This window comes from Equus przewalskii, chromosome 1, assembly GCF_037783145.1.
Source record: "Equus przewalskii isolate Varuska chromosome 1, EquPr2, whole genome shotgun sequence".
Lineage (NCBI taxonomy): Eukaryota > Metazoa > Chordata > Mammalia > Perissodactyla > Equidae > Equus > Equus przewalskii.
The window spans coordinates 76,282,173-76,294,530 of record NC_091831.1 but is presented as its reverse complement, the minus strand read 5'-3'; the positions used below and the strand labels follow the sequence as shown (position 1 = coordinate 76,294,530).

At 41.0% G+C, this 12,358-nt stretch overlaps 2 protein-coding genes across 4 annotated transcripts in view; one reads left to right on the top strand and one right to left on the bottom strand.

Moving 5' to 3' along the window:
* TBCE (tubulin folding cofactor E) overlaps positions 1–10,494 on the top strand; it is a 67,753-nt gene extending 57,259 nt beyond the window's left edge. For all 3 annotated transcript variants that reach the window (XM_070568574.1, XM_070568583.1, XM_070568586.1), the window contains 10 exons: positions 866–942; positions 1,825–1,920; positions 2,473–2,537; positions 2,629–2,693; positions 3,056–3,208; positions 3,924–4,077; positions 5,541–5,609; positions 6,161–6,220; positions 9,925–10,016; positions 10,198–10,494. In XM_070568574.1, the coding sequence (XP_070424675.1) occupies positions 866–942; positions 1,825–1,920; positions 2,473–2,537; positions 2,629–2,693; positions 3,056–3,208; positions 3,924–4,077; positions 5,541–5,609; positions 6,161–6,220; positions 9,925–10,016; positions 10,198–10,290 (924 nt within the window). In that variant the 3' untranslated portion in view covers positions 10,291–10,494. The remainder of the gene's footprint in view (positions 1–865; positions 943–1,824; positions 1,921–2,472; positions 2,538–2,628; positions 2,694–3,055; positions 3,209–3,923; positions 4,078–5,540; positions 5,610–6,160; positions 6,221–9,924; positions 10,017–10,197) is intronic.
* The window catches only part of B3GALNT2 (beta-1,3-N-acetylgalactosaminyltransferase 2), a 50,962-nt gene continuing 47,704 nt past the window's right edge, over positions 9,101–12,358 (bottom strand). Inside the window, exons 12-13 of the mRNA XM_070568598.1 lie at positions 11,682–11,847; positions 9,101–10,000 (exon numbers count right to left, since the gene is read on the bottom strand). Coding sequence (XP_070424699.1) covers positions 11,713–11,847 — 135 coding nt within the window. The 3' untranslated portion in view covers positions 9,101–10,000; positions 11,682–11,712. The remainder of the gene's footprint in view (positions 10,001–11,681; positions 11,848–12,358) is intronic.

Below are 12,358 nucleotides of genomic sequence, written 5' to 3'. Positions count from 1 at the left end.
CCTTTTCCTGTTTGAAGTTCGGCTCCTAGAATCCGCTGTTCGCTGGCTACATTGTATACAGCTGGCTTCCAAAGTGGACTCGTGGGTCCTTGCCCCGGCACCAGCTGGAACGCTATGTGGTACCGCTGTTTCCTGTCCGGGGTTAACTGACTTCACGCTCCCAGAATATTCCACTTTCAAACCAAGAGACGACTGGTGCGTCCCCAGCAAAGCTGTTCATTTGTGAAATGCCTCGAGGCACCTCCCTTAGGGATAAGTCGCCTTTAACTTGTGCCCTTAAAGTGGCCACAGCCACGTAACTTCTTTCCTAGGGCTCCTTCCTTGTGAGTTGCTCCCTCCCCAGGCTCAGATTTAGCATCAGAACAGAAAGGGCACGTAGAAATTCAGGTGGTGGAGACGGCAGTAAAGTTCAAGTGAGAAAATTTAGAAGTGGTTGTTGAGAAAGTTTGTCTGATTAGTATATTCTTTACCAACCCAGATTGGCATTGAGAATTGAAGAAAGGTGTTTAACATCAGTTTCCTTCCTTTGGTTACGCAGACTGTATCAAAGAACAGAACGTGCTAGGTCAGCACCTCCAGTTCCGCTGTGTAGGTGCCTTGGTACGTTCCGGGTCCACCTAAAGGGCGCATTGTGGTGTGAAAGCATACGCTCCCATATCATGAAAATGCAGCCCTTTAACATTTTAATTCTATCACCCGTCCACTAGCTCCTGGCCTGAAGTAAGGTCTGTAATGAAATGTCCACAAGGCACTTTATTTCTAAAACAGTAACTAAACTGAATTCACGTGGAGGTTATTGTAATAAACACACGGGAAGGGACAACCAGCAGAGGCCACTTCACCCTGACTCGAGTTTTCCTCCTAGGTGCTCCGGTGTGCCCCTGGGTGGCCCGTCCTCGAGGAGCTGTACCTTGGGTCTAACAATATTTGCATTTCAGAAAGGTAACAAGGGTTTCCTTAAATGCATCTGTCACCATTTAGTCGTTCTGAATAAACAAATGGTCTCAATTATACCTACTGTTAATTTTTAGAAGGATTTGCAAATAAGAATCAGAAAAATGCTTTTTATTCATTGCCTTCACAGATTAGAATGTCAGCTAAAACTTCATTAATTCATTCCAATTGAGGAAAAACCCATCAGAGTGAAAGCCTTGAATTAAATATTTTTGAAGACATGACTTTTATTAGTTTTACGTAAATATTTTTAACTTCTGTTTCTAAGTGGAAGTTCTGTAGGCTATGCTATAAGGATTAAATAATGCATTTTTAATTAGCATTATCTGTTTGAAGTCATAGCAAAGTATATATTAAAGCTTGTTCTCTTAAGCAAATTAAATATGTTGTCTCATCTTCCTCTTTTGTTGATTATCATTAAGTCACTATGTAAATAAACTTAAACTTGGGCAAATTTACAAGAAATTTTCAAAGGATTCAAATTAATGAGATTTTACTATACAGAATGACTTCATTTATTATATAGGCAAATGCAGGTTTTTTTAAATTAAACTTTTTATTTTGAGATAATTTCAGATTCACATGCAGTCATAAGAAATCATACCCAGAGATCACGTGGGGAAATCCCCGGGTCCCCCAGGGGTGACATCTTGCAAAGCCGTGGTGCAACATTGCAGCCAGGGGACTGACCTCGGTCCAGTCGAGGTTCTGTCACCACAAGGATCCCTTATGTTGCCTTTTTCTAGTCATATCCACTTGCCTTCTGCCCCCAGCTCCTCCTTAACACCAAATGCAGGCATTTTAAGGCCGTATCTTTGAAAACAATTAAGAAATTAAATTCATGTTGAAAAAATCTTTTTTTCCATACAGGCCTGTTGATGTTCTACAGACGGTCAAGTTATTAGACCTTTCCTCTAATCAATTAATTGATGAAAATCAGCTGTTTCTAATAGCATATTTGCCCAGGTAATTTGCTCCGAAGATGCCTAACACAATAGTGCTTGATCAATTTTTAGTGAATGGATCATATGCTATATGGGCTTTCTCAATGGAAATATGATAATGATGATGGAATTCCCAAATCGGGTAATTCCCTTTGGGAAGTTTTTATTTGAATTTATTTAGAGAATTTACTTGTGAACCACATACAGTGTAGTATATATACTAGATTGAAGAATATACTAATTGAAGAATGAATGATTCGGTCCTGGCGCTAATGTCGAAAGGCTTCATTCATTAAACCTTGGGGAGTAAGACCATGTCTCTTTCATCTTGGAGACCCATTTAGCACCTAGCACAGCACTGGGCACCCAGGAACTGGTAGATGACTATGGGATCATTAGAATGTAGCATGAAGAGTCCACTTTGCATGTCCTAAATTTATAGACTTCATGGTTTCTAAGCATTACAGGGGATGAAAACCTAGGGTGTAGGAAAAATGTACAAATCTAGTCTGGTTAATAGCCCATAGCATTTTGTGTTGCTCTACGTAATCAAATTTAACATTTAAAATTTCAGATTAGAGCAACTGATCCTTTCCAACATTGGAATTTCTTCTATACATTTTCCGGATGCTGGAATTGGTATATGAGATTATTACATTCCCCGCCCTGGCCCCCATCCTTTAGCTATTTCTTTCACTTCTACTGTGTAACGTAATTCTCCTTTTTCTAGGGTGCAAGACGTCACTGTTTCCTTCCTTGCAGTACCTTGTAGTAAATGACAATCAGATTTCACAAGTAAGAGCTGCTTCAGAAGCGCATTCTGCACTATCGCTTATCGCTGCTCTCATGCCGGAGTTTGTAGGTTTCGTCTATTAAAAAACATTTTAAGTTGAAAGAGAAGTGCTTCTTCAGAGTGAAACTCCTCATATAACCCCAAAAATATTAACAAAGAAAGAAGTTTAATTCACACTTCAGCAGACCATCATTTTACAGGGCACGATTATAGAGTAAAAATCTGTGCTCTTGCCTAGTGGCTGCCGTGTGTGATGAAACTCCGTGTCTCAGACTGGAACTAGGGACTTCTTCTTTCTGTTGCTAGTTCAAAGAATCGCAAAAATTAGCCTGAAACATGTTTCTTTTCATTTGTGGGGTTTCAGTGGTCATTTATCAACGAGCTGGATAAGTTGCAGAGTCTGGACACTTTGTCCTGCGTGAGAAACCCCCTGACTGCAGGAAGCAAGGACTCGCAGACCACCCGTCAGTTCATCATCGCCAGAATCGGCCAGTTGAAGACCCTGGACAGGTGTCAGGTGGGCGCCAGTGTCCTGACAAGACACTTAGACTAGAAAACAGATTATCAAAAAATGTAAAAAGAAATTATATTTGAGTATGATAAAGGGTATCAGATGTAGTTTCCCTCCAAATTGTAAAATATTATCCTTGGGCGTTTTAGAGATAACGGTTCTTCCCGACTCCTCAGGAGGTAGTGTTGCACCTGGATTAGTGCAGGAAAACCTGGTGTCCACCTGCTTACCATCACTTGAGGAGGGTGGGGAATGTTGGGTACTTTCTTCTTTTCCTTGGGGGGCATATAGGCAGAAAGATGACAACCACAAAGCTCCTTTATCCTCTCCTTCTCAGCCCCTCTTCTCATAAGATTGGGAAGGCAGTGCCTTGCCAGCGTGTCTGTGCGCGGCTCGCCTGGAATGAGTCAGCTCCCCCAGGGTGGGCCCTGCAGGCCGGCCTCGTGTGGGCGACTGTCAGCTCCTGGCAGAGTCCAGAAATTGGCTCGTGGACAAAGAGTCTCATGAAGAAAAGTACAAAACTGAAATTCTTTTTCCTTTTTGAATAAACTCCTGAATTCTATCAATGTTAAAAAGGAAAGGTAAAAATATAATTATTATCTTGTCCCTTTCAATTTGATTATTCTCTATGGGTGGGGAGTGGAGGAAGACAGGGGTGCAAGACGCAACACTCGCTAGAAAAATGCTTTAATAGACTTGTGTTTATTTCATATCAATATAGATTCTCCCAGAGGAAAGGCGTGGAGCTGAGCTTGATTACCGAAAGGCATTTGGAAATGAATGGAAAAAGGCTGGCGGACATCAGAATCCAGACAAAAACAGACCAAATGAAGAATTTCTTGCAGCCCATCCTAGATACCAGTTCCTCTGCCAAAGTATGTACACGTGCGCTGGTGGCCTTCCTGGTGTGGGCTTGCTACTGGAACAGAGTTTTTCCTTAGGTATCAGGGGAGGTCCTCAATAGCATTGCTTTTCTCCCTTGGGGCCTTTTGTTCTCATCTAAATGGACAATAGCGACTTTGCTGGGGTTCCTTCAGCAGATGGGAGCAGATAAGTAAACCCGTTGTCTTTGGAGACATATGGCAGGAGGAAGCTGGGAAGTCTCTGTAGGTTCCCGGAAGGGAGAGATTGGCCCTTAAGCTCGGGGAGGGAAAAGCAGCTCTTGAATGGAAGTTCTCTCATCTTTGCATATGTTCAGCCGACTTTGAATTTCGGGAGGTACTATAGGAAGGGCAGGAAGCACTCTGGTTTATCTCAACCCTGGCTATAACCTAGAGAATTTTAAAAATGAAGGGCCTTTTAAGGTGGAACCCAGGCACTGGTATTTTTGCAAGCTCCCCAGGTAATTCTGACGTCCGTGCAGTTTTCCTCCACGCTGTGCCAAGGGCTCACCACACACCAGTTTGGGCACTTGGTATGCAGGGTGCTTCCTGACATTCTCCAGCCTCGTCCTCAGGACTCTTTGTCCCTGATGGACTTTCCTTTTTGTTTTGACTTCATTATTATTCCAAATTTCACTTTTATGTGATTTTCTTTTTTTATATATTTCCTAATGCAGGAAGCTCACTGCATAAATGCTTCAGGCTGGAACATTATCTTTGAGGAAGAAAAGCTGCCTGTGGGAATTGCTTTCAAATTACTCCATTAGCTGGCCCAATTTCCTGGCCACTTTAGGTGAATTCTAAATCCTCTGCGGGTGGGCAAGGGGAGGTTCCAAGGCAGGGCTGCAGGTATGGCTTGGTCTTTCACTGCCAAGAATACTGGAAGACAAAAGCACAGATACCGGGGTATTCACAGAAATCTTGTCGCCCGTTGGCCCAGCAGAAGTTAGAGCAGGAGGAGAGTGCTGCTTCCCTTCATCCTTGTATTGAGGCTGCTTTTCCAGGCGCGGCCCTGCCTGGCATTGCACAGTCTAGCCGAAACTCGGTGAAGATGTCCTGTGAGTCGTGTCCCGAATAGTACTAGGTTTCTCTCAGGATCCAGAAAGAAACTGTTAGAAAGGTGGAATTTGGAATGAACGTCTTACGTATTTGAAGCACAGCCTCATCTTGTTATTTTGAGGCAGGGCACTGTCTTATGTCTGAGGGTCGGTGATGTGATACACAGGAGATGGAGGAGTCCGTGCTTGGACGTGGTTGCTGTCCCTCCCTCCCTCCTAAAAATAAATGAAATAACAAGTAACTGAAGAAAAGGAAGCAGACCCCAGGTTAGCCCACCAGCTGCTGCTGGGTTTACCCTGGAAAAGGAAAAAGCTGTGTTGACACTTACCTATCAATTTTTTTTTTCTTACAGTGGCCTTTGGTTTATCATTCATTCTTTTTTATTTCTTCTTAAACAGAATATGGTGCGCCTGAAGACGGGGAACTCAAAACACAACAACCATTTATACTCAAAAACCAGCTACTAAGTAAGAACCCCAAATTCAAAGACAGCTTATTTGTACTGGAGTCCTTAGGTGCTGACACAGACAGAGATGACCTAATGATGGGGACTGTTTCCCTTACGTACCTAAATGAGTACTTTGATTTTTAAAGAAATGATGACTTCCCAAACATGTCTAAATTCTTATATTGAACATTTTAGCAATTCACATGCTTTAAACTCATTTAATATAGGTGTTATAAATGTGGAAAGTATTTGCTTGATGAGCTAAATTTTGATTTGGAAATTTATGACTTTTCTTAGACTTGAAAATCTAGCTAAATTGTCAGGAAAGAAGTACTAAGGGGAAAAGGGAAACACTAGAATGCTGGTCCAGCTATTTTTGTTGTTTTCTTAGTAATTCCATGACGTATTAAGAGAAGGAATTTTAAGCCTCAGTAAGACCTATTCCTTTATAAGGACTCGAGCCAAGTTGTAGCGAACAGCTGCATCACTGGCAATCCCGCTAGCTTGCACGTGTAATTTAATCCTTCTTACAGCAGGTCTCACTTAAGTCTTTTTCCTTTTTCCCTGAAGCACTGAAGATAAGATATCCTGATCAACTTGACCAGAAAGTCCTAGAGAAACAACTGCCAGGTAAGAAGAATGAGTCTCTCTTTCCCTTCCTTAGACTTCCCCTTCCCTGGCCTGGGTGTGAATTGGCTGGAAGTGAAGTGGTTCATTCATATCTGAAAGTGTGGACGTTTAGAGCTTACAGGTTTCCTCTAGTCTTTTATCTTCTAAAATACAGTCAATCATGCGAATACCACTCGCCCCAAGTTCAAGTCCCCCCTAACTTTATCCGCTTATCTAGAGAAGTTTCATTAGAATGGGAAGCCTTTGCATACAATTCCGTCTTTGGCCAGAGGCGTGAGAGCTTGCAGGCTGAGCCTCTAGCCGCCCATTGTGCAGTTCTCAGATTTGCTCTGGGGGTTTTCCTGTCTGGAGAAATTGTTGCGGTGGGCTTGAGAGCTGTCCAGCCATCCCTTCGTAGAACAGGCAACACGTCCTGGTCAACTGAATCGTGAGTCATCTGGACATTTGTGGCTCTTCATACATTCCACTCCTTACCAACCAGAGGCCCTGCCGAAGCAGCTCAGATGCTTTTAATGGACACACTGAAATGGTTTTCTTTGTAAAAACTACTTCAGAACTTCATCTAAACATTTGTGCTCCTGGAACTGAATTAGTTTTATTTGGAAAATAAATACTTTTGTGTCAACAAATTAGATCAGTGCAACTTACCTTAAACTTTCACTCAAAAGAAAAATTAAATTACAGTCTGTATCTTTGACTATACTGTGAATTCTCAAGATTAAACTTGATTCACAGTTAAATACTAGAATATAAACAAGTTAAATTTAGACCAGTCAGGATTTGAAGAAGAAATAAAATATATATCACCTAGTAAAAGACTTTTCTTGTTTGCCTGTCAGTGCTGTAAATTCACACTGATTTTTAAATTAGTTGTTATCAAATAAAACAAGCTTACCATGGTATTGCTCACGGAAGGCTTTGGCTGTGTTCAGAGGTACCTTTCTGATTGTTAACTGTCGTGTCAATTTACCAGTTATTACTCCATTTTTATTTATTTGCAATCCAATTTCTATTCCTGTGATAGGTAATTTTGCTACTGCTATATAATGATGAACTAAAATTAGTGGTTCCCCCTTCATTATTCTGTTTTCAAACTTCAGATACTTTGAGTAAAGGCACTCACAGAGACAGACAGGTGAAAGAGCACCAGAACTTCTTGTTAATGTAATTGGCTTTGGATGTCTTTGCCTTTTCCTTTTCCTTTCCAGATACATGAAATCAATTCGTGGGAATCTTACCATTAAGGAATACTTGCTCAAGAATGTCATCATTAGACCTATGTTAAGCTTTCCTTTTTAGGGCTTCCTCTGGGAAGGTACTCACATCCATCAGTCAAGGACTGTGGTCGAGTGTATGTGTGAATGGGGTCCGAGGCTGTTGGTGACGGTGTGCGCCTCATCCTCTCCTTCCATACTGTACATCTGAGTGTGTCCCAGCTCTTCAGAGATGCAGCTACCCACTGAAATACCCACCATGTTCATGCTCTCATTTTTATTAATCTTCAGGTAGAACTAGCAGAGATTAGAATCATCTATAGAAATTATATGTAATAATTACTGCTTTGAGCTATGCAGAATCTGAGTCCTATATTCTGTAAATTCAGCAGTAAGCCGGCAGATTACAACAGTTCTTACTATTAATTTTTATGCCACATGCTGTAAATATCTAACCACTAACATAAATATCCTTTAAAAAGAAAAGTGATAAAGAAATGTAAAATACTACAACATCATTGTTTTGCCCATCAGATTAGCCAAAATTAAAGACAATAACATGTGGAGCTGGCATGGAAAATCAGTATACACTTCTTGTAGAGTCAGGTGGTAAACAGTATAAAAAAAATTAAAAATACATATATGTGGTGACCAAGCATTTTACCTTGTAGCACTTGTAATGGTAAAAATAAAAACAGTCTAGGGGCTGGCCTGGTGGCATAGCGGTTAAGTTTGTGTGCTCCACTTCGGTGGCCTGGGGTTCGTGGTTTGGATGCTGGGCGTGGACCTAGTACCACTTGTCAAGCCATGCTGTGGCCACATCCCACATAAAGTAGAGGCAGATCAGCGCGGATGTTAGCTCAGGGCCAGTTTTCCTCTCTCACACACACATCTAAATGTCTGCCGGTGGGGAAAAGGTTGAATCGGTTCTGGTACAGCCGCACGCCGCAGTACCATGTGTCATTAAAGAGGCTCCAGTAGGTCTAGAGCCGCGCTGTCCAGTCTGGCTGCCACCAGCCACATGGGGCAATTTAAAATCATTAAATTGAAATAAAAAGTTAAGTTCCTCCTTTCAGGTGCTGAGTAGCCACAGGTGGCTGCTGTGCTGGACAGTGCAGGTCTAGAGGGACCAGCATGCAAAGAGGTACGCCATACAATAACGAAATGTAAGCTGTAGACCAACGTATAACGTGAAACCTATCCACCCTTACATAAGCAGAAAAAACCCTGGAACTATACCCATTAAACTTTTAACATTGGTCATAGGGAGGCAAAAAGGTAATTAATTAACCATCTCTACACTTTCTGAATGTTAAGACAATCATCAATCACATTACTTTATATTAAAAACGGTAACGTTGCTTAGATGACATGCAGATGGCCACTCTCTCCTACGGACACAGTGCAGGTGGGCAGATTTATTAGAATTGTCTTATGACCAAACTTTGTTTCTGGCGTGGCTTAGGAACGTGGCACTTCCCGCTGATGTGCAGGACTGACTTAACCCATCACTAACCACCTCTGAACAATGAAAGCCAGTCCACCTAAATCTTTTGAAAGGACAAAATTAACTATAACATATTCACACATAAAAGAGCAAATTATGTTAATTAGAATTATAAATGTCTATTAAGTATCTATATTTAAAACATAAAGAAAAGGCCAGTTTTTATTCTAAAATAAAGATAACATTTATTATCACAAGTTGCATAAAAACACAGACAGCTTTTACAAAAATGATTTTTGATAGAAAAATATTTGTTTGAATACATGTCATATTTGTAGGAACACCACACTATTGCTGTACCTCCAGCTAAAGCTTCAAAGAAACTATATTTCTCATAATCAAAATATCCATTATTTACCACAACCCATCTTTGGAAAGAAGTTCATAGTGTTTTCTGAACAAACCAAAGCATTTACTCACTAAGTTACATTCCCACGCCTGGCGGCCACCTGCACATGTCTGTCGGGCACAGTGACACAGGATAACGATTACAGACCGGCAGCGCTGGAAGGGAGCTTGCGGACGTCGAGTCTACCCTCGCTTTGCAGAGGAGGAAAGGCAGGCCGGAGAGGGTGCAGACGTGCTCAGGGTGCCTGGGCCCCGCCCCAGCGTTCTCTGAGTGATGCATAAGCAGGTCATCACAAAGGGTTAACGAGTTAATGATCACACTTACACATATTCCTCTACAGAGAATGCTTTCTGTTCATTCCAATTAAGGAGGAAATACTAAAAATGACTGGAATGGAATGAAAACTCATTGTCAAGGGCACTTAGGTCAAACATTGGCTCCGTCTCCCACAGCTCCCCAAGTGACTCAAGTAACCGGTGTGAGACCGCGGTGAGCTTCCCCAGCCACTGACTGGGGTAAACTGACACTGTGAAATGACAGTCACAGCTGTCACTGCAGTTGTGGTCTCGTCACATGAGCTAGTTTTACAGGCAACTCATGTGAGAGGGTTGATGGTTTTTCTTTTCTTTGACAGATTCCATGACAATCCAGAAGGTGAAAGGATTGCTGTCGCGTCTTCTCAAAGTTCCTGTGTCACAGCTTCTCTTGTCCTATGAAAGTCCCAAAGTAAGTTGCCCAGAAAAGATGGAGTGGACCTCAGCTCCCCACAGTGTGACATGCTATTAAACTAAGTCGCACACTGCTTCTAGATGGAGACCACACATCTGTGTTTGGGGGGCGGCGGTATACGTAACATGCTTTGTTAGACCTGTCTTAGTCACCCCCCAACCCTTTGTTCTAATTTTAGATGCCGGGCAGAGAGATTGAACTAGAAAATGACCAACAGTCATTGCAGTTTTATTCTGTGGAAAATGGAGATTCTCTATTAGTGCGATGGTAACGCCAACTAATAAAATTCAGAGACTAGACTGTTCATTGTGACGGGGGTTCACTGCAAATAAATGATTTATTGGAACAATTCTACTGTCAAAAAATGAGGTTTTACAACTTGGCCTAAGTATAGAAAAGGTTGTATTCCTCATTGGCAAGAGACCATTTCTAGGCTCGTATATCACAGCAATAATAAAGGCTTTACACCTCCTAATGATTTTGATTTTATTTCATATTTATTTTATAGTTCATGACTGCATTTCATTACGTGAAGATTTAAATATTAAATAGAAGCTAGCTAGTCTAATAAAATCTGAACACAGTTAATGTCCGTCATAAGACCAGTTTTAACGGCATTTTCTACTGATACTACTAGTTTAAAGGTAACTAAAATGATTTGGTTGGTCATTTTGGGAAATATCCCTTGAGCTGAGGGAGGCACATCCTCTACTGTGCATAACATATGTGCTATGATCTCTCTTCTCAGTTGCCGTATTTTAGAGTACAAAAGTTAATTACATGCTTTTCCCTAAGTTATACCTAAACTGAGCATATATTCCTCCACAGAAGGTTATCGGCTCTGATCGAAATTCACTTATATTAGGTAAACATTAGGCAATGATAGGAAGAAAGCAAAATTCTTTCAGAGTGTCAACTATTTAGAAATATCTTTCCCTATGGCACTAAAACCCTGAGAGGTATTTGATTTTACTTATATTCACAAAAATTTAGCATTTTTAAAATAGGGGTACTAAAAAACTGTGACCTTCAGGATTTATGTTAAATGGCAAAAGAAAACTTGGGTATTAGTCCACTTAATAAATGAACTTTAAAACCAAGGTCCGGAACTGAGAACTATATTGGTTCCTTTTCAAGTTCAAGTTGCCCACTTCATTCAGCGATCCACAAAATCTGACATTATTTCCAGAAACCCTGAACTTTGGTATAAGTGACCACAAAGTGATCACATGATCACACAGCATTTCTGAATTCTTTTTGGCCCTTAATTATCCTAATTATGTTTTACAGAGCTATTCTGCAATCCAGATTGAAATTCAAACTCTCAATTATTACTCAAGATTTCTGAACTAGGCCAAGTTTTAACCAAAAATGATAGGTAATGAATTACTCACTAGAAATGATGTATCAGGATTTAGAAATAATTTTTTCTTTTAGAAACAATTTGATATTTTTCAAATCATCTTCCAACATGTAAATAAAATTTTTCTTATACTACAGTATCAGTTGATTTTTAAAAAAGAAATTTTGTGCAAACATTAAGAAATACCACATGGGTTAGAGATGAAAGTGCCAGGCCTAGAACTATCCTGAAAGCCCACATCATCTATTGCCAAACCTCGGGCTTTCCTCAGACTTACACTCAGATTATCATTCGCCTACCCTGATCTTTAAACACTGCGAATTAAAATCCTCATCTTGCTTCACACTGACAAGGATCACCACACAACTCCTTCAGTTTCCACAGTTCTGTCAGTTCCTGTGGAGAATACTGCGGGGAAGACAACATTCCTGTTTCACAAGTCTTCTCACACAGCCACAGGCTGTCCTGTTGAAAAACATAACAAAAACTGATTTGGGAGCTGTGAAACTGCTTGAAGAAAGACGGAGAGCATGCATACGGGCAGCTTATATATTCCACTGAAATTGAAACTTTCAAAGACAACCTGCTTTGGGTGCAGAGAAAGTAGCCCACGGCCATGCGATACAGGAACAGTGCAGCGTGGGCATTAATGGTCAGCAAAGGGAGCTCTAGGAAGAGAAAGTTCGGAAAGCACAAGTGGAGGGTTTCATCTTTGTTATCAGAAAAGGTGGCTATATAGCATTATGAAGAACAGCAACTATTCTGACGGAATGCTTACAATATTCTGGGGACTGCACTGCGAGCTTTATAAATGTCATCCACTTTACTTCTCACAGTAACGTTCTGAAGTAGACATTATTTCCCTTTTACAAATGAGAGACTGAATTGAGAGTGAAGTAACTTGCTCAAAGTCACAGTGAAGTTAATGCTGGTAAGTTGAGTAGAAGGGCTAGAATGGGGTCTGTGAGCCTCCTGA